The sequence below is a fragment of the Ylistrum balloti genome, unplaced genomic scaffold, assembly GCF_031769215.1.
Source record: "Ylistrum balloti isolate Yb309-2 unplaced genomic scaffold, AGI_CSIRO_Ybal_v1 Utg370708, whole genome shotgun sequence".
NCBI classification, from domain to species: Eukaryota; Metazoa; Mollusca; class Bivalvia; order Pectinida; family Pectinidae; genus Ylistrum; species Ylistrum balloti.
Window position 1 is genome coordinate 37,629 of NW_026782424.1, and position 27,693 is coordinate 65,321.

The window sequence follows — 27,693 nt, forward strand, 5'->3', positions numbered from 1 at the left end:
CCAAACAGACTGTCAGTTGTTACTGTTGTTATTAAGCCATAAACATAATATGGTGTCAGAAGAAACGTACTCGAAAGAACCTGAACCCAACAAAGTTGTAAGTAGACCTACATAAAACTGAACAATTTGTGGTTTCACTACGATTTCGTCACTTGTGAACTCTTACTCGTTCCTCGCCAAACACGTGTTTGATTTCTCGCTGACATGGCCAGTTATCAGTTCATACCGCCGGAATCGTTTAACTTTACGGAACCTGAGGGATGGACACGCTGGATAAAACGCTTTGAGAGATTGCGTGTAGCCTCAGCCTTGATAGATAAAGACGAGGTTCAACAAATAAACACTCTCATATACAGTCTAGGTCAGAAAGCCGAGGATGTGTTATCGTCTTTCAATCTATCTGCCGACGATGGCAAGAAATACGAGGTGGTCAAGAGAAAATTTGACAACTATTTCATAGTCCGACGGAACATTATATTCGAACGAGCGAAATTTAATCAACGAAAGCAGGGAGAAATGGAAGTAGTTGATACATTTATAACTGATTTACACGCCCTGTCTGAACACTGTGGGTATGGCGACCTGAGAGATGAAATGATCAGGGACAGACTTGTAGTTGGTTTAAAGAACATAAAATTGTCTAAGAAATTACAATTAGATCCGGATCTAACGAAGGAGAAAGCCATAACGCAAGCAAGGCAAAATGAGGCCGTGCACAAACAACAAGCAGTTGTCAGAAATGAACCATTACAAGAGCCAGCGAACGTAAATAGAGTTAATGTTGGTGGACAGAAATCAGACAGACGATCGGACAGAAGACGCCCTCGTAGAATGTCGAACGCCAATCAAATGCCCACACCACGATCACAGTCATGTCAACGATGCGGAGAGAAACCTGGACACACGAGACAGGATTGTTCAGCACGAAACTCAAAATGTCATGGATGTAACAGAGTAGGTCACTGGCAAAACAAGTGTCGATCGACGGTCCGAAACCCGGGAAGATCACAAATCCGCGAGATACGAGAAACCGAATATCCTGACGATGAATATGCATCTGGATACTCTGATGATGACTATGCCTTTCTCGGATCGGTGGACACCGGAAATTCGCATACTAGCCCATGGTCCGTTGATCTAAAACTGGGGGAAAGGAAAATAACTTTCAAAATAGACACTGGTGCTGATGTGACTGTGATCCCCGAATCACTATATAATAAGATAGGTACTGACCCCCTGAGGAAAGTCGACAAAATACTGATAGGCCCAAACCAAAATGAACTCCGCGTATGTGGAAAATTTCATGGGAAACTGACAGGGAAAACGTCATCGTCAACACAGGAGATCTACGTTGCAAAGGACTTAATACAGCCCCTCTTAGGCCGACCAGCTATAGAAGCAATGGGATTGGTGAAGGTAGTTGGACATGTTGTAGAAGCGCACCCTAAACTCTTCAATGGATTAGGAAAGTTGGACAACGAGTACTCGATTTCGCTCAAACCCGACTGTACTCCATATTCGCTATCTACTCCGAGGAGAATCCCAGTACCGTACCTCAAGAAGGTCAAGGACGAGTTGAAGCGTATGGAACATTTGGGAGTTATATCTAAAGTAGAGAAACCCACTGATTGGTGCGCCGGCATGATCGTTGTCCCCAAACCAAGAGGGAAAATACGTATTTGTACTGACTACACCAAATTGAATGAAGCCGTAAAACGCGAGATTCATCAGATGCCCGCAGTTGATGAAACCTGAAGCCAGCTGCCGGGAGCAAAAATCTTCACAAAACTGGATGCCAACTCAGGATTCTGGCAGATCCCGCTGACAGAGGAGTCGTCGTTACCTACCACTTTCATCACGCCCGTTTGGACGATTTCGCTACCATCGACTTCCGTTTGGAATCTCGTCAGCTCCGGAGATTTTCCAGCGGCGGATGAGTATGATTCTAGAGGGTCTCGACGGTGTCATTTGTCAAATGGATGATACACTTGTATTCGGTGCCAATCAGGAGGAGCATGATACCCGACTGAAGGCTGTTCTAGAATGTCTAGAAAAAGTATGTCTCACCCTCAACAAGGAAAAATGCGAGTTCTCCCAGACCACTGTTACATTCTTGGGACATGTCATAGACGAGAATGGAATTCGACCCGATCCCGACAGGATACAAGCGGTTGTTGACATGAGGTCGCCTGGAAACATCAGCGAGTTAAGGAGGTTTTTAGGGATGGTCAACCAACTCGGGAAGTTCTCATCGAAAATTGCTGACCTGACTAAACCTATGAGAGACTTGCTCAGCTCAAAGAATGAGTGGATATGGGGTATACAACAAGAGCAGGCTTTCAACAACGTCAAGTCCGAATTAAGTTCTGCTCCGATACTGGCCTTGCACGATCCGAGTGGCGATACCAAACTTTCTGCCGACGCGTCGTCTTATGGATTGAGAGCCGTCTTGCTCCAAAAACAAAGAAATGCGGAGTGGAGAGCAGTCGCGTTCGCGTCACGATCAATGACCGAGACCGAGCAAAGGTATGCGCAAGTAGAAAAAGAGGCACTCGCTACCACATGGGCATGTGAAAAGTTCTCGGACTATATCACCGGACTATCGTTCGAAATTGAGACTGATCACAAACCCCTGGTCGCATTATTAGGTTACAAAGCCCTAAATGAGCTGCCGCCAAGAATCCAACGATTCAGAATGAGGCTAATGAACTATACGTACAATATAACATATACCTCCGGAACTGGATCGTCTATCCGTATCGCCGATACACTTTCGAGGGCTCCAAAGCCAACAAAGGCGGACAAAAAGGTACAGGAACTTCAGGAGGAAGTTCGCGCCCATGTCAGTCAAGTGATTGCGCAACTCCCAGCAACGTCTGGAAGATTGAGTCAAATACAGGATCAACAACAGAAGGATCCGACTTGCAGCGAAATTATCAGTTATTGTCTTCATGGGTGGCCAGATAGGAGAACCCTGTCAAAGTCTGCAAATCTATTTTGGCCAATGGCAAGTGAACTAACTGTTCAACAAGGCCTTCTCATGCGCAATTCTCGCCTAGTGATTCCAATGGCATTAAGGAGGGGAATACTGTCCCAAATACACGAAGATCACCAGGGGATCGTAAAATGCCGTCGCCGAGCTTTAGAATCAGTATGGTGGCCTGGAATGAGCAAGGATATTGGGGATCACGTTAAAGACTGTCTGCAATGTGCTAAACACAGAACGGACAAAGCGGAACCCATGGTTTCATCAGTTACACCGGAACGCCCATGGAAGGAGGTCGGTCGGATAATGGCCCCCAGTATTGCTCTGATGTATTTCGTCAGTTCTTTGCGGAGTACGGATTTGAACACGTGACAAGTAGCCCCCGATACGCCCAGAGCAACGGAGAGGCGGAACGGGCAGTGCAAACTGTCAAGAGACTGTTGGCCGAATCTAAAGACCCGTATCTTGCATTGCTCTCGTATAGGACCACACCGCTCGAAACAGGACAATGCCCTGCCGAACTATTGATGGGAAGGAAGTTACGTTCAACACTAGTGACACCCCAATGGAGAAGTGATACGTTCCGGAAACGTGATACAAGTGAGAAGCAAATTCAGAAACTAAACTATGACAAACGTCACAGAGCTCATGCTCAACAGGAGCTTAAGCCTGGCGACAACGTCTGGGTTAAAGGTACAAATGTACCTGGAGAGGTGAAGTCGAACCATCCAACACCCAGGTCCTACATCGTAAAAACACGCCAGTGAGAAATACGGAGGAATCGCAGATTCTTGGTAAAAACGCATAGCCCCATAACGATTGAACCTATGGAAAGTGCACATGATGAAGAGTCACCGACAACCGACTATGGAAGCCATGATTTGCCTCGAGACGACACTTCCGATTATCCAGCAGTCACACGTACGCGATCTGGACGAATATCCAAACCACCCGATAGGCTGGATTTATAAACCGTGTTCAAAATGTGTCAGGTTCCAGACAGTGTTTAATAGTAAATGAGTTAGGTTCAAGACTGCGCTACAATTTGCTAGGTCCACGACTGTGGTAAAATGATTTGGAAGATTCTGTTCTCCAGTGAAAAGTTACATTATCGTTTATTTTGATAAGGCATTATGCGTGTATAAGTAAACACTAAGCCTTCATTATTATAGTTTAGAATTCACTTGAGTTTTCAAATACCCAACAAAGGGGGATGTAATGTTAGTACTTTTATAGTACAGACTATAGGTATTGTTTACAAGCGTAAGCGTCTAACTGTTCATGATTCATGCCATGGTCAAGGGTACTCTTGAAGAGATGCGCCATGTTGCCAAACAGACTGTCAGTTGTTACTGTTGTTATTAAGCCATAAACATAATACTCTGTAAATCTCCACGGTGGAGATTCACACTAGAAGTAGTGTAGTAAACTGTTGTCAGTGGAAATGAAATCCTGTATTGATCCTTTCACCACTTCTATCTGTCTTACTTCATGTACGACTACCTCTCATCTCCCTGTAGTTGTCGCCCTCTTCCACTGGTAAAAGTACATCATACCAGACCCGATCCTTTATACTCCAGGGTTACGCTCACTATCGCCCACTGCACCCCTGGAACATTTCATGGCAAAATCGAAGGTTCCGTGTGTGAGACACTAAGACGAAACGACTAGTTTGATTCTTTGATGTACATCAAATGAATCTCGAGGTAACATAAAGGTATATTGTACTGGCTTTGAACTTGGGTGTTGCTCGTTTGTAATTTTCAAAAGGGGCGTATCAGTCTGTGTGATTGGTCAGTTAGTTTTCCCCTGAAACCCGCTCGGACCAACCAAATTATGTTTTCGCAGCCACCTCGCGTAGCTGCATCATGTCTTAGACTTGGTCTGCTGATGTTGGCCTGAAGGCCTGCCCAGCTGACAGCAGTATCTGATAACTCTCTTACAAGAGCCAACACTTCGCCATCTTGAATTCCTCAACTACCGGTAAAATTAGTAAATAGAATTGTGATGAATTGTCATACAGTCCAATTGAAGTAAATCCTGACGGAACTCCCGGCCATCTCCTCAATTGAGTTCTGAATGAAATCCTCGGAGGCGTGGGACATGAATCTAGTAGATCAGCAACAGCTACACACTTTTGAAAGGACTCCATGTTGATCATTCCACGCCTTGCCCTTCCCTAGCTGACTATTTCCATATACTTTCTTCAACCATGATTTGGGACAGTGTCTCCTTAATGTTGTCAGAAAGGGATTAATCGAACCACTTCATTAAGTAAATAATTGGAATGTTTACTAATGAAATTGTCTCTTGACCTTGAACTTTCAACTTGACCAGGCGAATTTGACCTTTCACCAGGACCAAGCTTCTCGACTTTCATGAATTATACATCACGCGAGCCATAAACATATTTTCTTCTAGTGCTGTTAACGCTGATTGGACTTTTATATATTGACACATTGTCGTCATTGATATGAGGTAGTACAAATGTATACCAACATTTCATGGTCCACTGTCATGTCGTTGTTTATTGACATGTGTTATATTGATATGTTTTCGTATGTCGAGATATCGTAGATATTGACATATCTCAGTATATTGACATGTCTCAGTATTGACATGTCTCGGTATATTGACATGTCTCGGTATATTGACATATCTCGGTATATTGACATGTCTCGGTATATTGACATGTCTCAGTGTTGACATGTCTCGGTATATTAACATGTCTCAGTATTTACATGTCTCGGTATTGACATGTCTCGGTATATTGACATGTCTCAGTATTGATATGTCTCAGTATATTGACATGTCTCGGTATATTGACATGTCTCAGTATATTGACATGTCTCAGTATATTGACATATCTCGGTATATTGACATGTCTCAGTATATTGACATATCTCGGTATATTGACATGTCTCGGTATATTGACATGTCTCAGTGTTGACATGTCTCGGTATATCAACATGTCTCAGTGTTGACATGTCTCGGTATATCAACATGTCTCAGTATATTGATATGTCTTAGTATTAACATGTCTCGGTATATTGACATATCTCGGTATATTGACATGTCTCGGTATATTGACATGTCTCAGTATATTGATCTCGGTATATTGATATGTCTTAGTATTAACATGTCTCGGTATATTGACATATCTCGGTATATTGACATGTCTCAGTATATTGACATGTCTCAGTATATTGACATGTCTCAGTATATTGACATGTCTCGGTATATTGACATATCTCGGTATATTGACATGTCTCGGTATATTGACATGTCTCAGTATATTGACATGTCTCAGTATATTGACATGTCTCAGTATATTGACATGTCTCAGTATATTGACATGTCTCGGTATTGACATGTCTCAGTATATTGACATGTCTTCGTACATTAGTATGTCTCGGTATATTGACATGTCTCGGTATATTGACATGTTACAGTATTGATATGTCTTAGTATTGACATATCTCGGTATATTGACATGTCTCGGTATATTGACATGTCTCTGTATATTGACATGTCTCAGTATTGATATGACTCGGTATATTGACATGTCTCGGTATATTCACATGTCTCAGTATATTGACATGTCTCAGTATTGATATGACTCGGTATATTGACATGTCTCGGTATATTCACATGTCTCAGTATTGATATGTCTCAGTATATTTACATCTTGACATATAATAAAGCTTCTTTCCTTCCATTATTTGCAAATACTTCACTCTAAATTCCAAGCAATGAGGGTAAGGAACCATCTTTGGTATTTAAACTTTACTAGTTAAAACATCGACAAAAAGCATCTGTCCCTGTTGAGTGTAGAATGGTATATAATATGAAACGCCGTGTTATTGTTTATTTGTCCTGAGTTGTGGACACATTATTGTTACGCAGCGACGACAGCGACAACGACTAGCCAAGGACGTTCATATGTTTATCTCTGATCTTGGTGATCATGCTTACTTGTCATGACAGTTAACATGCTCAATTCAACCATGCATGACGACCTAAACCTGAAAGGTCAATCTGTTGATAGTTCGGATCTGTGTCATGTATTCTGTAAATATTGTACATTGTCTGGCTGTGAATGTGTACCATACGGTTCCGCAGTTGGAATCACGCAACACGGTGGAAGTTCTTACCCCGTCACAGTCGGGAACGTACAATCGATGTGAAAAGAGTGTTGTCGCTGCTGTTTACCGGTATACTCTACACTAATATTTAATTGACTAATTCTCCTTACTTTAATTTGATAAAAAATAAAAATAAAGTCAGCTTATAAAAACGTTTTCCAGGCTGAATAAAGCTATTTCTACAAGTACTTTATAAAATAATAGCATGAAAGATTTATATAAATGTAATGATATCAATGTTTGAATATCAAAATTCTATCAATGAAATATGAATTAGACGAAAGATATATTAAATATATTAGGAAAAAAGTCATAATTCACTTTTGAGTAATAGTCATTATAATTCCATATTTTATAAACGTTAGCAGATATAGTGGAATAGGTGTTACCAATAATTTACATGTTGATTTTAGACAACTTTAGATCTGAGGGAATTATGTTTTATAAACGGAATTAATTTATGAAAACAAAATGAAATAAATAAAACAAAGTGACAACTTCGGAGGTTTCACATTTGAATTGAATAAAAACAATGGACTCGGCGATAATTAAACCAACCCGTAGCTTTTAAAATTGTCTGTAACGAAAGAATAGTGATGTTCCTGAAAAGTAATATCCCAAATTACTTGTTAAGGAACGTCTACGGATGTTCGTTCGTTCATAAACGACGGTAATGCCACACGCGGCGTCTTTTCCAAAAGTTGCCGTCATCTAACAATGGAACTTTCAAACGCACTGTTTTAGCAATATTTACTGGACTTGTTGTCATCGCTTTTTACTGGACTTGTTGTCATCGCTTTTTACTGGGCTTGTTATCATCGCTTTTAACTGGACTTGTTATTATCGCTTTTTACTGGACTTGTCATCGCTTTTTACTGGACTTGTTGCCATCGCTTTTTACTGGGCTTGTTGTCATCGCTTTTTAAAGTTGTGTTTAATTTTGCTTTTAAAACGCTAGAAAAAAGGTGGATTGACTTTGGAACATTGTGATCTAGGTCAAGATCGAGTAACGTGCTGGTTGCAACAAAATAAATATAAATAAACAGTGTGAGGGCGCGTGTGTGTGAAATATTTATGTTTTGAAAAATCGTCGAAAAATAAAAAAACAAATGAATTTAAAAAAAGGTAAATAAATAAACAGATATGGTATCTATAAAAGAGATATCAGATTGAAATTTCCCAAATCAAAATCTTATCGCTATGACACGTTATGACACTAACTACAGTGCACCGATACAGTTTTATTTACATCGGGTAGGCTTTGAGTCCCGCCGGAGTTTAAAATAGCATGCCGACTGTCATTTTGTTTTGTTCATACACACACACACACACACACACACACATATAATAAACCTATTTATGGCCTACTATAAACACACCTAAATCTATATGTGTATACATGTGTCATCACTGGTATGTTTGTGTTGGTATTCAACCTAATCAGAAGAATTTATTGCACAGGTGCTCGAAATTACTCCGCGCATTCAAGCTACACAAATTTCATAGACATTTTTATTATAATGCAATATAAAAAAGCTACATAAATATACAGTTAAAATCACATTTGATGTCTGAATAAAAAAGTTTCGAATTTTTATTTTAAAATTGAACAGTAGACATTCCTATAGAAAAAGAAGTCCAAGATTCTCACCTGGGCGGAATGCGGAAGGATATAGACGCCTTGGGCATTTTACCTGTGCCAGTGAACCGCCATTACAGTTAGTTTTCAAAACCGAACACGGAAGCGTGTGGATTTCGAATGCAGTGTTCGCGAATACAAGTGCGATCATGGCAGCAGTATATTTATTAGGGATATTATGCTCTGTAGCAGGTCTTGGTAAGTTTAATAGTGTGCAAACTTAGCTGAAACATTCTAACAGGTGATGTCGTGCCGAGGTTGTGTCGCCAAGATTTCATAAATATGGTGACTGAATTCACGTTTTGCATGATTTTCAAATTGATAACGTTCCAATTCATGTTGTTTTCAGAGAACGTATTATCTGTAACGTAACATGTGATGCTGACTTTCACTATTTCGAATCGATTTCCCGTTTTAACCTAAAATTAAATAAATTTATGATGTCAATCGGGATACAGGTTTCATTCCAGTTCAATAAAGGGAGGTAACTATTTGTATAAACAGTGATACACAGACAACGCTTATGGTATGGAAAAGTCAAGCTGAAATATTGTCCGTTCATCTCGCTGTTATACGTCTATATTGAAACTTATCTATATCAATCAATTATTTGTGTTACTCTTTTTAACCGAAGGATTTTCCGGATCTCGCACGAGACGTTAGATATTCCGACAAACCAGGTGGCTTGTCCACATCCGATTTCCACCTGTCACATGTATATTAAACATATGTTATGGTGTAGGAGCCACAGGAAACATATATGATCATATCATAAACTAAACAAGTTTTAAATTCCATTTCATATGAGATTCTAGGAAAATTTCATTATGCAAGAATGTGACCAGCTAATTTGAATAAATTGATAAGGTCAGCTCCAGGTAGAAACGGTATTTAAGATAAAAAAATGTATCTGCAAATAATGATACAGTGCAGATCATGTTGCATTTGATGTCATTCTTGAAAACATATCTTTTTTTTATTTATTGTTTTTGTTGTAATATCATACTTTGTTATTAATGTGACAATGATCTTGTAATTATCTACACATATAACTACATATGATTCAATGACTGATTGTAAAATGTCATAGTCAATCATCGATACCATAATATTGTCTTGTGTTTAAGTAACAGTCAAATTTTTATTATCTCATAATAGAGATGTCAGTTGCCAACAATATTCATTCTAATGCGAATTCTAAGTAAGTGAGGTATTTTAGGTTAAATTTACAAAACAGAAACTGTTTATGAAGAATACATGAATTGTTTTTGAATATTGAATTTATCTGATAAGCTACAGCGGAAAGCCTATATGATTATAATTGATTAAAGATCTTCTACAATTTCCTATCACTACACTCTGTATAACATGAAGTAAAAATATAAAAAAATATATTTTCATTGTATTTTGTTTGAGATAAAGTTAATGGTGAAAAAATGCCATCAACTGAAAAACATGTATTTACACTTGTCTTTTTTTTTGTGTATGTTTTTTATAAATTTTCTTTTTTTTTCAGTTTCTGGACAGTCCATTACCATAACAGGGACAAGTACTTTGCTAACACCAGCATCAGAACTGAAAATTACTTGTCAACCAAGCACAGTTAGTATAACAGATGTCAATAGTATAAGCATTAAGAAAAATACCAGCACTACAGATTATACAGTACTAGTGTCTGTTTCCTATGATAAACCCTCAGGATCATCAGTATACTTGTGGGGTACAACAGGTCATCAGGGCAGACAAGGGGTGACAGTGACGGGAAATGTGGACACTCTAGCTGGTGCTCAGCTCGTATTAACTATTGCAGCCAACAGGACGACATGTACCGATGGTGGAGCCTATCAGTGTCAGATGGGAGTCACTCTGATAGGTGGTAGTGGTGGGACAGCTTCTGATGATAAATATGTCACTGCTAAAGGTATGTACTTGGTCATCTTCTGTAACAAAATTTTCTAAGTAAAAACAAAATTGAGGAACAACAAAGTCACTTCAAAGTTATATTTGGAGCCTGGAATTAAAGCTCGATAATATAGTTTTGAGCTAAAAAACCAACCTGTTTAAATGATGGAAATAATTTTAGTGTAATGTTAAGTCTGATAAAGACTTATTCATTATATTCTTTCAATTGTATTGGTCGTTGCTCGGTAAGAAATTGATGATAAAATTTAAACCAGTATCAGGATTTTGGACACAAAAAATTGTAAGAATATGTTGTAAAGTTGCATTGTCGGATGGTTCATTGTATTACAGAAAGTCCTACCTATACCAACTCTCTGTCTGTGACACCATTACCCAATGTGAACAGTGTTTACTATTCTGTTGGAACGGTGTTGACATTCTCCTGTACTGGAACGGTTGGCACAGATAAACAGAGACACACCTGGTGTTACAAGCGAGCCAGTGACAGCACATATACGGTAACCATTTTTTAATAGAAAGTGATATGTAAATGCTTTTTCACTATGCAAAAGTAAACTGGACTGTGAGTTATCTTGATATTTGTAAATATACAGTCACTACGCAAAAGTTAACTTGACTGTGAGTAATCTGGATATCTATTATCATAACTTGTCAAATAGTTTGGTCCTAAAAAATCCAATTTTAACTCTGTCTAATAGGAGCTCTGTTAATTCTGTAATCTGGCTGTATCTAAGTTCTATGCTTTCTATACACTAGTAAATCTAATCCAGGCAAAGCAGCGTCAGATACATTCTAGATTTATCAAATAATTGGATGAAGAAATGACGAAGGATGGATTTACATTGTTTAGCTATTGACATTGGAGATAAAACTTAAAATTTTGGAGTGTAAGTGTTATGTTGTTTTCTGGTTTCCAGGGTTACCCGATCGCATCACATATAGATCAGAATGATGATGGTTTGGTCAAGGAGAACTGTAATTACAGGCGTACCAGTACACTTACCTACAACGTCACTTCTGCCGATTCCAATACCACGTTTATGTGTGAACCGTACACTGGAACTGTGTGTGGCTCTAATCCACCACAGCTGAAGTCTTATTATTCCATCAGAAACTGTAAGAATAAAAAATAATGATTCATTTATGTTCCTAATTATTCTGTAATAAAATCTTTACTTGTCCAAAGTGAAATAACAAAAACCATGTTCCATTATGTACCAATTTTAGATATGATCTAAAGTGACAGTTTATGTAAAAGGAATTGACATGTTTTTTGTGCAGTATTTATCGTCAGTTTGTTAAACATTGTGTCATTTTCAGTGTATCATCGTTAAAAAACTTCAGTTATTTTTTTAAATTCAAAAGAAGTTTTAAAACAAATAGCTTCTATTTGTATTTGTTGGTCACAAAACTTGTTGTCTGAGGTCAAATGAATTTTCTTCTGTTATTGTTGAAAACAATTTTATTTTTCAGACGTAACGGGTGGCAGTACCGGTGGTCAGGATGATGGAGGCAGTATGTATACAATTTTAAATATCTTACTACTAACTTATAATCGGATAATGTTTCTATTTTCTTGTGTAACAGTTCAAATTTTAAATATAAATTTGTGGTGGAGGAGTGGAATTACAAGGTAACATTAGAATTACTATGAGTTACAATAATATTATAATGGCATTCTTACCGGCCCATTAAAACATAAAAGGTCGTTAGGACCATCAACCTGTAAAACACATCAGTCGCTATGAGTTACAAGAAATCTGTTTGAGATAAATGTAGACAAATTATAACCAAACGTCACGCGTAGTTAATATACTGAAAAACTATTGACATCAGAAGTAAATTAGATTATCAGTATATAGTGAATTGACTCACTTGTTTATTGTATTCATGAAAATCATCCAAAACTAATTACATTATTCATGTATCTTGTCATCACTTTGACAATTCGTGTAATTGTTTAGGAGAAATTCTTCATGACCTTGCGTCTAGGTAAAGCTTGCTTCAGTTATAGATTTCATCTGACAGAGATGTTTCAATATACCCATGTAAAAATTGGATTATAGTTTCAATTGCTACATGGCTTGTTTTCGTTCTTGCTCATTTTAGCTTTGATAGGAATATTTTTTTTCCAACTTTTTCCAAGCACTCCAGGTTATGTTTAGGACTATTCCAATAAAACACCTATCCCACGCCAGGACTCCAGGTTATGTTTAGGGCTATACAAGTAAAACATCTATCCCTCCCTAGGACTCCAGGTTTTGTTTAGGGGTATTCCAGTAAAACATCTATCCCACCCCAGGACTCCATGTTTTGTTTAGGGCTATTCCAGTAAAACATCTATCCCCCCCAGGACTCCATGTTTTGTTTAGGGCTATTCCAGTAAAACATCTATCCCACCCTAGGACTCCAGGTTTTGTTTAGGGCTATTCCAGTAAAACACCTATCCCACCCCAGGACTCCATGTTTTGTTTAGGGCTATTCCAGTAAAACATCTATCCCCCCAGGACTCCATGTTTTGTTTAGGGCTATTCCAGTAAAACATCTATCCCACCCTAGGACTCCAGGTTTTGTTTAGGGCTATTCCAGTAAAACATCTATCCCACCCCAGGACTCCAGGTTTTGTTTAGGGCTATTCCAGTAAAACACCTATCCCACCCCAGGACTCCATGTTTTGTTTAGGGCTATTCCAGTAAAACATCTATCCCCCCCAGGACTCCATGTTTTGTTTAGGGCTATTCCAGTAAAACATCTATCCCACCCTAGGACTCCAGGTTTTGTTTAGGGCTATTCCAGTAAAACACCTATCCCACCCCAGGACTGCAGGTTTTGTTTAGGGCTATTCCAGTAAAACATCTATCTCCCCAGGACTCCAGGTTATGTTTAGGGCTATTCCAGTAAACATCTATCTCACCCCAGGACTCCATGTTTTGTTTAGGGCTATTCCAGTAAACATCTATCTCACCCCAGGACTCCAGGTTTTGTTTTGGGCTATTCCAGTAAAACATCTATCTCCTCAGGACTCCAGGTTATGTGTAGGTCTATTCCAGTAAACATCTATCCCACCCCAGTACTTTAGGTTATGTGTAGGGCTATTCAAGTAAAACATTTATCCTTCCAGATGGCTCCATGATGTATTAAGAACAATTCCAGCTAATCATTTATCCCTCTCAATTAATTGATAATTTGCTTAGAAATAGTCAGGAAACTGAATCTGAAGGACCAGTGAGCTTATGTCATACTGCAAGTGTCTGTTATTCGTCCGCTGTGTGACTCTCAACATTTTCTACAAGTCGCTACTAGTTTTGATTGACAGAGCAGATTTTGATCAAATTTGGTCAAAAGTATCCTTGGAGGAAGGGGAACAAGTTTTGTATAAACCGTGGGTATCTGCCTCCTGGGGCAAGAGGAACAGGTCCCAATAAGGGAAATAGATGGAAATAGAGAAAATTCTTTAAAATCCTACTTCAGATCTAGAGGATTGACTGGATTTTGTCCAAATTTGGTGGAAATCATTGTAAAGTAAACAGAAATCAATTTTATATAAAGGATGTGTCTCATCACCTAGTAACAGGAAAGGCAGGACCTGTTCTAGGGGAAATAGAACAAATTCTGTAAAATTCTCATCTACTGTAGGAATGGGAGAATTCAGTCTCGCTTTGGTTAGAGGTATTTTTATTTTACAGATGGTTGGGGCACAATGGGAAAATATATATGTTATGTATTGTGTATTTGGATATCTACAGTTCCTTTTCCTTTAGTTTTGATGAAGAAATTTCAACCAAGCAAAGTGGTTTGAGTGATACAGGCCCTATGGATCTCTTGTTTAATGGAGTAGACCTTGTAGAAAAGTACAACATAACTATTGTTTTGTGAAAATGAAGATTTTATGAAATTAAAAATCAGAGAATTTAGTTGTTTCGCATTGAATATAATGAAGTTGTTACTTAAATATTCTATTACCTGTAGGTTTTGGCAAACTGTAGCCAGATGAAGTCTCTAAATTTGACACTGGAATGAGAAAATTTAATAAAGTCACACCTGAATGACCTGTGGTATTGAAAAATACCAGGGAACCTTTATGCTATTTGTGTCTTTACATTCACATCGACACTTAAGAACTTCCTTTGAGCAATTTATCTCGGGCATCATATCACCCAAGTGCTATTGGATAGCTAAGTGTTTTGTTATTTTAATCCTTTTTTGTCAAGATAAATGTAGTCACAGTGAGTCAATATATTCCCTGTATAAAAGACAATGCTTAATACTTCATTATCACAAATTTTACTGAAAAAAAGATGTTTAGTGAAATAGAAACAAGCTGTTTCATTGTATCTACATTTCACCCAGGTACCGGGGCGGGTAAGATTATCTGTTTTATTGTTGACAAGAACGTGTCACTTCTGACTCTGTGTTTAGTGCTTTCATCAGTTCAGTAGGATTCTTTGTTGTACAGAACTCTCCTAACACCCAAGTTAATGTATAGTGCTTTCATCTATTTATACTAACACACATTTTGTATACCAACAGTATTCCAATAAAATCGGAAGTTCTAAATTATCAATAATAGGGCTTTTCACACTCAAAAAATAACAAAAGCTGCAGTGCTTTGTAAAATTTGGACTGTTGTTGATAAACTTTCATGAAAATATGATTATAATGTGTTTGTGGGGCCAATCATGTCTGACAGACATTTTACGAGTTATCTCAAATAAAAAGGTGAAACTTATGTTTATTACAATATTTTGATGCAATTCTGATTTTCTGATTGATATTATGTTAAAACAAATATACTTATTAGAAATGTCACAAAAAAGTTGTCTTAAAGAATTCTGTCTGACTGTAGTGTTTCCTTAAGCACATGCACTATGTAAGTGGCCCTTTGATACAGTATATGTCTGTAGCTGGTAAGTGCATTGAAGACAATAATAATTACATAAGTTTCCTTGTAGAATTTTTTGTTGTGAAAGGACTAGACATTAAAGACCAAGATTTTGTTGTTTGTTTGTGTGTATTCCTTCCTGTGCTGTCATTCATCACATAAAACCATCAAATCACTGACCACTTGACCCTCGTACCGGATAGTAAGATAACCGGAACCACTTTACAAATTCTTCCCTAGGTAAACCATAAAACTTAAATCTTAATGTTCCTCATCATAACGACGATTTATACAGCTTTCAGGATCTGATTTTATCTAAGTGGAAACTGTTACTTCATTTTCTCAGGTTAATGTTTATTCTCAGCGTTTTGTTTAGATTGGTGTGTAGTTTTATTTTGATTTTTATCCTGATTTATATATTGAATTTGTATCACCTCTGGGTGTACCTCCAAAACAAAGTGGCGACAGAGATTGTCCATCCTTTCATGCCCACAGAGATTGTCCATCCTTTCATGCCCTCAGAGATTGTCCATCCTTTCATGCCCTCAGAGATTGTCCATCCTTTCATGCCCACAGAGATTGTCCATCCTTTCATGCCCTCAGAGATTGTCCATCCTTTCATGCCCACAGAGATTGTCCATCCTTTCATGCCCTCAGAGATTGTCCATCCTTTCATGCCCACAGAGATTGTCCATCCTTTCATGCCCACAGAGATTGTCCATCCTTTCATGCCCTCAGAGATTGTCCATCCTTTCATGCCCTCAGAGATTGTCCATCCTTTCATGCCCACAGAGATTGTCCATCCTTTCATGCCCACAGAGATTGTCCATCCTTTCATGCCCACAGAGATTGTCCATCCTTTCATGCCCTCAGAGATTGTCCATCCTTTCATGCCCACAGAGATTGTCCATCCTTTCATGCCCACAGAGATTGTCCATCCTTTCATGCCCTCAGAGATTGTCCATCCTTTCATGCCCACAGAGATTGTCCATCCTTTCATGCCCTCAGAGATTGTCCATCCTTTCATGCCCACAGAGATTGTCCATCCTTTCATACCCACAGAGATTGTCCATCCTTTCATGCCCTCAGAGATTGCCTATCCTTTCATGCCCACAGAGATTGTCCATCCTTTCATGCCCACAGAGATTGTCCATCCTTTCATGCCCACAGAGATTGTCCATCCTTTCATGCCCACAGAGATTGTCCATCCTTTCATGCCCACAGAGATTGTCCATCCTTTCATGCCAGAGATTGTCCATCCTTTCACAGAGATTGTCCATCCTTTCATGCCCTACAGAGATTGTCCATCCTTTACAACACATCTTTAAAATTTACCCCAGGCTGATTTCTCTGGATGTTTTGCGACAGGTCTTCCTTATGATGTTCACTAAGTAATTAAAAAACGTGTATACTTAAATTTAAGTGGCATTATCTCGTAAAAAGTAAGAAGATTCATCACCATTGTGACCATAGAACAGTCACTTGTAGAGACAATTTGAGGATGTGAGATGTGGTTTTTGTTTGTGACTACAGAAAACATTGTATTTTATATATTTTGTTTAGTTTGAAATCATGAATTGAGGAATAATGAAACTTAGAATTAAAAAGATAAAAAATTGAACAGTTGTGTCTGGAACTTGTCACCTCTTTATAGCCATTGTTTTATATATTGACTTTATCTTAAATTCTAAAATTGTTTCATTATATCCTCAGAACCTAGTTTGTTGGGGGTGTATACTGAATCAGGTTGTCTTTTTGTCCGTCTGTCTGTTTTACTAAACTGATTCCAACAATACCTTCTGTTCCCCAGTTAACACAGTACCTTCTGTTCCCCGGTTAACACAATACCTTCTGTTCCCCGGTTAACACAGTACCTTCTGTTCCCCGGTTAACACAATACCTTCTGTTCCCCGGTTAACACAGTACCTTCTTTTCCCCGGTTAACAGTTTTAACCTATTTTTTATTTGTGTATAAGATATGCAATATTAGTGTGGCTTTAATCAAATTGTAGATGTTGTCAACTGTCTGTAGCACTTCTAATATATTAACGATCGCTTTATCTGTTCATATACATATTGAAACCTCGGCCCATTTAAAGTAGATCATTGATCTCCTTACATGGGCTAGAGACTCGAACATCTTGTCTTCACCAAAGTTCGTGTGCTAGCACAAGGCAGGTTGACCTACACATCAAGACTATATTGTTTGTTACACTTAATGCGGGGTCCAAAATATTAACACCAATAATTCACTTGGTTGTATATTACCTGAACTGTCTGTTCGCTATTTATAAAAGTAGCTGTCTCTTTACTTTGAAAATAATATTATGAAAGAATTCTTACATCTTGAGCTTAATCAGTATTGGTAAATGCTAATTTGATATATTAATGTTTTGTTTATATCGCTTTAAGATTATGTCTGTTAAAAAGCCTACCCATATTTATTGCTAACAGATTCTATATCATTGTTGGTTAATAAGCCCACACCTGAATTTTAGTCCAGTTGTATGTCCTGATTGCTTACACCTATAAATGCTATATCATTGTCCGTTGATAAGTCCACCCCTGAATTTTAGTCCATTTGCATGTCCTAACCGCTTACACCTAAATATGCTATTTCATTGTCCGTTAATAAGCCTACCCATGAATTTTAGTCCATTTGCATGTCCTGACTGGTCATGCCTATAAGATTAAATACAGCATGTTATTTTATTTATTTATGGTTTAGTATAAACTATTGTGGCTTGATTTCTAGGTGTGAGTAATGCTGGAACGATCGCTGGAGTCGTCATTGGAGTATTTGCTGCGATTCTTCTCATCGTTCTCATTGTTTATTTTGTGGTGATCAGACGAAGGGGTGGCGGAGAGACATGTAAATATTAGAGTTTTCAAATCCTTTTTTCATAATTTTTTTTTTTTTTTTTTAATCTTAGGGATGTGAGTGATTTCTATAAAATTGAAAATAAGCATTCATATATTAATGATATCTGTGATAATTCTTAACTTTCTGACAGAAACAAACTAAAGTTTTAAATTATCTCAAAATGTGGTATTTCATACATGTATGGAATTCACTAATATAAAGGTAATTCTTGAAAAAGGAAGACAATCTAAATTTACCAGGAATAGCTGCTAGAATGGTCTTTACATTCAAAACATGAAACATGAATATTTTTAATTGATTTTACAGACAACACCAAAGAAGATGGATCACCAGAGTAAGTACCAGCTGTTCATGACAGAATAAATGCCACTGGTTCGAGATTCTGTCACTTTTTAACACATGAAGTACAAAAGTTGTCAGTAGTAGATATGTCAGTGAATGACATATAGGTCAGCATCAGTAGAATGTAGGTCAGTCTAAATGATCACTGTCAGTAGAATGTAGGTCAGTTTTAATGATATGTAGGTCATTGTCAGTAGAATGTAGGTCAGTCTTAATGATATGTAGGTCTCTGTCAGTAGAATGTAGGCTAGTGTAAATAATATGTAGGTCACTGTCAGTAGAATGTAGGTTAGTCTAAATGATATGTAGGTCACTGTCAGTAGAATGTAGGCTAGTGTAAATAATATGTAGGTCAGTGTCCGTATAATATAGGCTAGTGTAAATAATACGTAGGTCACTGTCAGTAGAATGTAGATCAGTGTAAATGATATATAGGACAGTGTCAATCATACATAGGTAAGTACCAGCACTATACAAACCAGAATCAGTGAGAAGTATTAAGCCCATCCATGACCATAGTTTCAGGAAGAAGTTAAGTATAGGCCCTTGGGCAAACTTCAATATATGTATGGTAATAGAATATGACTGACTTGTGGCGATTTTAGTTATTCCCTGAAGTGCCTCATGAACTGAACTTTCCCTCAAATGTCTTATGAACAAATAATATTGATTTCACAGAAATGCCTGGTGAACTAATATTAGTTTCCCTAAATTGCCTCAATAACTGAAATGGATTTCCCCAAGGTGCCACATGAACTAATAATATTGGTTTCCCCAAAGTTGCGCAATAACTAAAATGGATTTCCCAAAGTTTCCAAAATTTTGATGAGTCCAGTTACACAGAGATATATTATATACAAAGGAAAACCATGAGTCAGGACTCAAATATTTGTGTCCTAAAAATCACTGAATTCATTTCCCCGAAGTGACTCCTGAAGTAAAATTGATCACTTACTGAACGCATGTACCAGTAGTTAGAAACAGAAAGATACGAAGTCACATAGACTGTCATCACTCATTTTGTAGAAACAATTCTCTGTTTAAAAAAAACGTTTAGGGTTCTGAATGATTGAACAATGTTCCTACTGATCTTGCAGGAAACAGAATCTAATTACAGGTTGTACTCTGTCAGACATTTAGCATGTTGGTTATGTCGGAAATAAGTGAAGTAAAATGACCAACAAAAATCATCTTTCATTTGATTACTAATAACATCCACCATACAAGAAAGATATAGTTTCAAGTTTTTCTTTTAGTCCACAGGGATACAGTATATTGGTTAAATTTGACAGTGCTAATATTTTGTGGTATCCTGGGGTTAGAGATGTTCACAGACATTGAATTTGTGCATGTCTGTGAACTGGTGTCCATATATACAGACATCAAATATTTCCTTATTTGTAGAAATGGATATTTAATTTCAGGCTATATTTAATTTCTTGCCTGGGAATATAATGAAATATTACCAAATGTACAGTATAGGTTAACAAATTCCTTCTATTTTACTATACATATATAGATATTTCAACATTAAAACACAGATACTGTACACAGGTATCTCTTAGGACACACGAGTAAACTCAGTATTTTATTTTTTTATGTAGGAGTGCAGAAAATGGGTAAAGTATTTTACAATTATCTGACTTTACCCTTGTTTACAAAAATGATGATTAAAATCATATAGATTTCGGATAAGGACATTACTTGACGTAATTAAGGAGCATTAAGACTCTTAGCATGTGCTTTCTTTAACACCTATATATGCGACAGTTACTATTTGTTGTGATATATATATATTAGTTTACCATAGATATTCTGGATATTGTTTCTGCCAGTGTCTCTGACATAAATAATCTAGAATTGTTTATAAGTGAAACAATATATCTACCTCCTATATAATGTAATTGGATTAATCATATTCCAGACAGTAGTACAGTTATTGCTTTGTATGTTTGTGTCAGTCTATGTTTGCCCATGTAAAAACAATATGTTTATAATGATATCTTGTAAAACTATAGCAATTTCAGTTCAGATTTACACCTCAGAACTTTAGGTCCTTCCTTCACCTGATAGATTTAAGTGAACATCGCTCAATATTAAAGGTCAAAGGTCGCACCTGACCACTTCTGAACCTTTATTTTTCTGGTAATCATGATCAGAAGTTGGTAGAGGGTATATCGACTTGAGCCCCAACTCAGCTGTTATTGTAGACAGGAGTAAATACTTGACTCCTCTAGTCATAATGCCAGACTTGTCTACAATATGGATATATCAGTAATCAGTCAGTGATTTCCTTTTGCCATGGTTTACTGCAGCTGAAAAAAAGCCAATTTCCTCCCGTCAGAAAGCTTATTTTCCCAAAATGAACCAACATCCAAGAACATTTTCCCATGATTTCAGAAAAACCTATATTTTTCCAATTTGTGCAGAAACATGCTGCCGTAAAACCAAGGGAGATAAAAACACTGTTATGTCCTTGTCTTGTAACAATGATAGATGCATGTATGCCATTTGGACTTTGGAATATATGTACAAACGTCACAAGTGATTTGGTAGGAGGCAATTTGTTAGATATGTTTCAGGTGAAATAAAATTAATTTTAAGACAAGTTTAGTCCAAATATATTGATGCAAGGATCAGTTTTTGAAGATAAAATTTATCACTACCTGATAGACATGAATGATGCACCACCACAAATTTCCCGAGAATTCCACTTAATCATGCACATTTTATTCGCTAGTACAAAATATACTTCATTTTTACGAAAAAGGATTTCTGTGTCTGTATCTCTTTGTCATTATTTTCAGACTGTGTTTACATTGAAATAAATCAGACAAACAACCAGTTGTTGTGATATGGATTTAGATGCAATTTTTCATTGACCTAAACATTCAGTCTTTGATATTTCTTCAATTTGGTTTTCTGAGTTACCTCCCTTGAATTTCCTCCTCTTTGCTTCATCTGATAATTCAGTACTTACAAAACTAAAGATTTTTAGATTTGGTATTTGAGTTATAAATGTGAAAAGATATCTTTAAAGATTTGCTTGAATATATTCATAAGTAGTATAAAATATATCTTAACACCCAGTAGAATGTATAAGATATTAATAAACTGACATTTGTCTGGTTAGAAATTGATCAGCTGATCTTGGATTTATAGCTGTCTTTCAGCTGGTATGGTTTTATCTGACTAGGGTTCATTCCATCGTACATTCATCTGTCAATCATTTTATGTAACCTGTGACTGCAGTCTATAGCTCCAGTTCGCTACCAATTAATTTGAGATTTTGTAACTGAGATGAAGTTCCTGTTTGTGATGAAGTTCCTGTTTGTGATGAAGTTCCAGTCTTTGATGAAGTTCCAGTTTGTGTTGGAAGTTCCTGTTTGTGATGAAGTTCCTGTTTGTGTTGAAGTTCCAGTCTTTGATGAAGTTCCAGTCTTTGATGAAGTTCCTGTTTGTAATGAAGTTCCAGTCTTAGATGAAGTTTCTGTTTGTAATGAAGTTTCTGTTTGTGATGAAGTTCCTGTTTGTAATGAAGTTTCTGTTTGTAATGAAGTTTCTGTTTGTGATGAAGTTCCTGTTTGTGATGAAGTTTCTGTTTGTGATGAAGTTCCTGTTTGTGATGAAGTTCCTGTTTGTAATGAAGTTCCAGTCTTTGATGAAGTTCCAGTCTTTGATGAAGTTTCTGTTTGTGATGGAGTTCCAGTCTTAGATGAAGTTTCTGTTTGTAATGAAGTTTCTGTTTGTGATGAAGTTCCTGTTTGTAATGAAGTTTCTGTTTGTGATGAAGTTTCTGTTTGTGATGAAGTTCCTGTTTGTAATGAAGTTTCTGTTTGTGATGAAGTTCCTGTTTGTGATGAAGTTCCAGTCTTTGATGAAGTTTCTGTTTGTGATGAAGTTCCAGTCTTTGATGAAGTTTCTGTTTGTGATGAAGTTTCTGTTTGTGATGAAGTTCCTGTTTGTAATGAAGTTTCTGTTTGTGTTGAAGTTCCAGTTTGTGATGAAGTTCCTGTTTGTGATGAAGTTCCTGTTTGTGATGAAGTTCCAGTCTTTGATGAAGTTTCTGTTTGTGATGAAGTTCCAGTCTTTGATGAAGTTTCTGTTTGTGATGAAGTTTCTGTTTGTGATGAAGTTCCTGTTTGTAATGAAGTTTCTGTTTGTGTTGAAGTTCCAGTTTGTGATGAAGTTCCTGTTTGTGATGAAGTTCCAGTCTTTGATGAAGTTTCTGTTTGTGATGAAGTTCCAGTCTTTGATGAAGTTTCTGTTTGTGTTGAAGTTCCAGTTTGTGATGAAGGTCCAGTCTTTGATGAAGTTCCTGTTTGTGATGAAGTTCCAGTTTGTGATGAAGTTCCTGTTTGTGATGAAGTTCCAGTCTTTGATGAAGTTTCTGATATATTATGAATATAAGATTTGTTTATAGTGATGAGAACCTGGAGATATGTACACATTGTAAGATTGACTGCTGTGTGTTAACTTTACTGCATTTATGATGTGACTTGTTTTTAGATGAAAACATTAAGAAAAATACAACAGAAGTTGTTTTAAACAACTGGAAGAAAATCCTGGATCTATTTAAAAACTTTCCTGAGTAAACTGCATTTATCGGTGTCACTTCCTGTTACATGGATCGCTGTGTTTTTGTTTATTTTCTTATTGTTACCTGTAGCTTTCCATTCCAAATCAAAAACAAAAAAAACACCTTTGTACATTTATGTTAATTTTTTTATTTCTTTAATATTCCATTTAATAACAAATATATGATAACAATGGCAGGAAATGATTTTCCATACCAAAATGAATGTACTTAATTTTGATATAAACTTTGGCAACTTTTATATGTCTGAGTTTTGTTTACAGAGGACCAGCCCACACAGAAGGACCGGTCTACAGTGTACCTGACAAGAACAGGACACGAGGTGTAAGTGTTACCTTATTTATCTCTTGTCACATGTTAGCAAACCCATGGTTACCTCCCTTTATCAAAATTTCCTGCTTGTAGCCTCCAATTATCAAAGTTAAGTAGAGGTTGTTTCTGTTACCAAACTTACCTGTTACCCTGGTTACCATTCAATTATTCTCAATTTCCATACTTCACTATCGGTTGGGTCCTAATTACCTAGTAAGTAACCTTCTACTTACCTCCAGTTGTCATTATTACCTGTCGTTTGCCCCAGTTACTAAGTTATCTGTCAGTTTCCTTGTGTTACCATAGAAACTTGTCATTTTCTCTGTTACCATAGTTACCAATCAGTTACTTACTGTTATTTACCATTTTATCACTGAGGTTTATGTCAGTTATGATAATATGAAACACATCAGAATTCTACTGATTCAGTCTTAAAGATTGAGATCAGTTTTTATGAAACAAAGCATCACTACTTACATGGAATGCTAGCAACAATACCTGGTCTCTACTATGTACGTGGTTATTCTAGTCTGTCAAATTTCTCTCTTAAAAAATTGTTTATGGCATAAGCAAATTATCTTTTTATAGTTTTATATTGCTATCACCTTCAAAGATTTGTGTGAAAGAAAATTAAATGAATTAATTCTACACTAATCCACATTCGATTTCATGACATGTGTGATAAAATTTTAGTGGTCAAGTTTATGAATGAAAGAAATGCTTTAGTGAGTCCCTTACAATAAGAATTTGTGGAATGGTGAAGTTATAAAAGGTTGTGATGGTTCTATAATCTATTACAGACTTCTGATGCCTAATCAGGTACTGAGGTCAGAAACTTATCACTTGTCATTTCTTCACGACTCCGATAACACAATTCAGGCTTTTTACAGTGTTGAATACTGCATTCATACACTGATAAACTATGCACATGTTCATTGATTGAAGGCGGCTCATTCAAATGAACATTTCCTTACCCTAGTGATACAAAAGAGACAGATGTACTTTCCTATAAGTCTGTACTACATTGCAAATATACTCATGTCTTTGGAATGTCATTCTCTGCTGCTGAAATCTACAGCTTTTTAAATCATCTCCATCAGAGTTCTCTGTGGCATGTGTTTTCCCTTCTGATTTGTATATATATAATGCAAGTTTGCTATAAACCTATAGATTTTACAATATAGGGACTGTCAAGAAAGATACTTTTGTACTTTTTTCTGAAATTTATGTCATCAGGATATAAGGGACTTAGATTTTCATTTCATTGAAGTTAAAATGCACTATTACATATCTGTTAAAAGTTGTGTGCTGTGTTGAGATTACAATGTTTGAAGGCTAACTCTACAATTTTATTAAATATGTCAAAAAATTGAATAAAATAGGAGCAAGCCGACACTAAATTACATCATTATTGTTCAGAACGTGTAATCAATGAGTTTGTGTAGGAAAATTAAGACATCATAACGGTCAAAACACATCTCTGAAAGGTCATGCGATGAACTCAGCTGTGCCCAATTAAAACAGAGTGGCAGTTAAACAAACCAAGCATCAACCAGTGCTGCTTTAAAGCTGATCATTTTTACCAATTTTTTTCAAAAAGGGATATAGTTTTGTGAATATTCTAATTTTGTGTATTACAACGCTTCCCTGAAACCAAAAAGTCTAGAAAAAAGTCACAAATCTAAGCATTTATTCCATGTAAATTACATTGGTATTGAATGTCTAAGGTACACTTATCATATATTTGTGTCTGTCTATTGATTCAGTAATCGGGTGTGTGAAAAAATGTTGCCAAAATGAGGCAGAATCCTCTCTTTTTATAGAAAGTTTGTTGTATTTAATCAAACAGAATCAGCTATGAACTGCTGTGGTATTTTTTTTTTATTTGTGTTTTTTGAAATATAGTTTTTTGTGATATTGGCTGATTTTGTACAAATTTTTAATTCTTTTATGCCAACAATATACATGTATAACTGTATTTTCAGAAATGTCAACTGTTATTCAATATGTTTATTTAATCATATAAGTTACAAATCTGTTACATTTTGAAGGAGATATACTTAAGAAAGAATACTATGACTTTTGTTGATGAAATAAAACCCAGCCAAAATGATGTTTTTGAACCAATAAGCTTGATGTTTTTGAACCAATAAGCTTGATGTTTTTGAACCAATAAGCTTGATGTTTTTGAACCAATAAGCTTGATGTTTTTGAACCAATAAGCTTGATGTTTTTGAACCAATAAGCTTGATGGTTTAGAACCAATAAGCTTGATGTTTTTGAACCAATAAGCTTGATGTTTTTGAACCAATAAGCTTGATGTTTTTGAACCAATAAGCTTGATGTTTTAGAACCAATAAGCTGGATGTTTTTGAACCAATAAGCTTGATGTTTTAGAACCAATAAGCTTGATGTTTTAGAACCAATAAGCTTGATGTTTTTGAACCAATAAGCTTGATGTTTTAGAACCAATAAGCTTGATGTTTTTGAACCAATAAGCTTGATGTTTTAGAACCAATAAGCTTGATGTTTTTGAACCAATAAGCTTGATGTTTTTGAACCAATAAGCTTGATGTTTTAGAACCAATAAGCTTGATGTTTTTGAACCAATAAGCTTGATGTTTTAGAACCAATAAGCTGGATGTTTTTGAACCAATAAGCTTGATGTTTTTGAACCAATAAGCTTGATGTTTTTGAACCAATAAGCTTGATGGTTTAGAACCAATAAGCTTGATGTTTTTGAACCAATAAGCTTGATGTTTTTGAACCAATAAGCTTGATGTTTTTGAACCAATAAGCTTGATGTTTACTCACTGAAATCAGTGATCAATCTACTATTTTCCTGAGTCCTTTTCAAATTGATTTAGAAAACAATGGGTCCCACAATGGAATATTGAAGTATCTCAAGAAATTCTATGAGTGTCATGAAAATTGTATGAGTACAGGATTCAGGACTTGTATGTGGATTGAGTACTGTAAAATTAACAAAAAAATATTAAAAATAAAAACAATTTAAGAGTAATTTCGAAATAAAGAAAATCATTTAGAAAATGATATTAAAGAAAATTGTGTTGAAATAGTTTTAAAGAGAGGAATTTTAGAATAATATTAAAAATTATTTGAAAGAAAATATCAGGTTCACACGAATCAGTAAATAAATTTAAAGATGTTAGGAAATCAATATAGTCATTGGTATAAGTTATCTCTAAAAATAGGAATTAAAAAAACTTCCGTTTGCTAGTCACCATTTGACCAGGAAATAGATGAAGCAACATTGTTTCCTGTTTAACTTGTTGACAAAGATTTCTATTTTGTTATTTTTTTTTTATTTATTTTTGTTAAATATAAAAAAACTATGTGATTATATGTAAATGATTATTGAGAAATATTTGGTGATTGGTTATGATTTTTTATTGTTTTCATATGTGTTTAGATGAGTGGTTGTATGCTTGTGCTGCAGTGAAATGTCCCAACTTCATAAAAGAAATATATTTGTGAACGAGTAATGTGAAAGAATTATCTATCACAGAATGTCCTGCTAAACCAGTTTACCTCAAAATTTCATTAGTTTTATATTGTTGTATTGGGAGGGTTAAAAATGGCTTTCACTCAGTCAGTCAGCCATTTTGTTAAAATCATTCCTCACTGGTATGATCATTATAGTATGGGGACTAACATACTAAAGGGGCATTTTTATATCTAATTTTGCACTTAGCTAGTATGTCACTATAACTAAGTCACTTTTGTTTTATTTAATATGTTGTCAAATACAAATTAGCATATCTCTGTGGATAACACAAAGTGTCCTATACAAATATATTTAGGTCTTGTATTCTGTTTTCAAATAACCTTTGCTGTTGTGAGGACGACTGAGATCTGCTGGATAAACCAATATTTACGGAGTTATGGCCCTTTGCTTATTTATCAGGAATTTTTGTAGGACTTTTTATGAAGAGGTCTGAGTTCTGTACAATTATTGACTT

The 27,693-nt window shown here is 36.2% G+C and overlaps 1 protein-coding gene across 1 annotated transcript in view; it reads left to right on the forward strand.

Annotated features, from left to right (window-relative positions):
• LOC132557708 (uncharacterized) overlaps positions 1-27,693 on the forward strand; it is a 54,089-nt gene that overhangs the window by 15,031 nt on the left and 11,365 nt on the right. The window contains exons 4-11 of the mRNA XM_060222228.1: positions 10,287-10,691; positions 11,024-11,190; positions 11,611-11,809; positions 12,167-12,208; positions 18,331-18,447; positions 18,766-18,793; positions 20,406-20,420; positions 23,662-23,722. Of these exons, the coding sequence (XP_060078211.1) occupies positions 10,287-10,691; positions 11,024-11,190; positions 11,611-11,809; positions 12,167-12,208; positions 18,331-18,447; positions 18,766-18,793; positions 20,406-20,420; positions 23,662-23,722 (1,034 nt within the window). The remainder of the gene's footprint in view (positions 1-10,286; positions 10,692-11,023; positions 11,191-11,610; positions 11,810-12,166; positions 12,209-18,330; positions 18,448-18,765; positions 18,794-20,405; positions 20,421-23,661; positions 23,723-27,693) is intronic.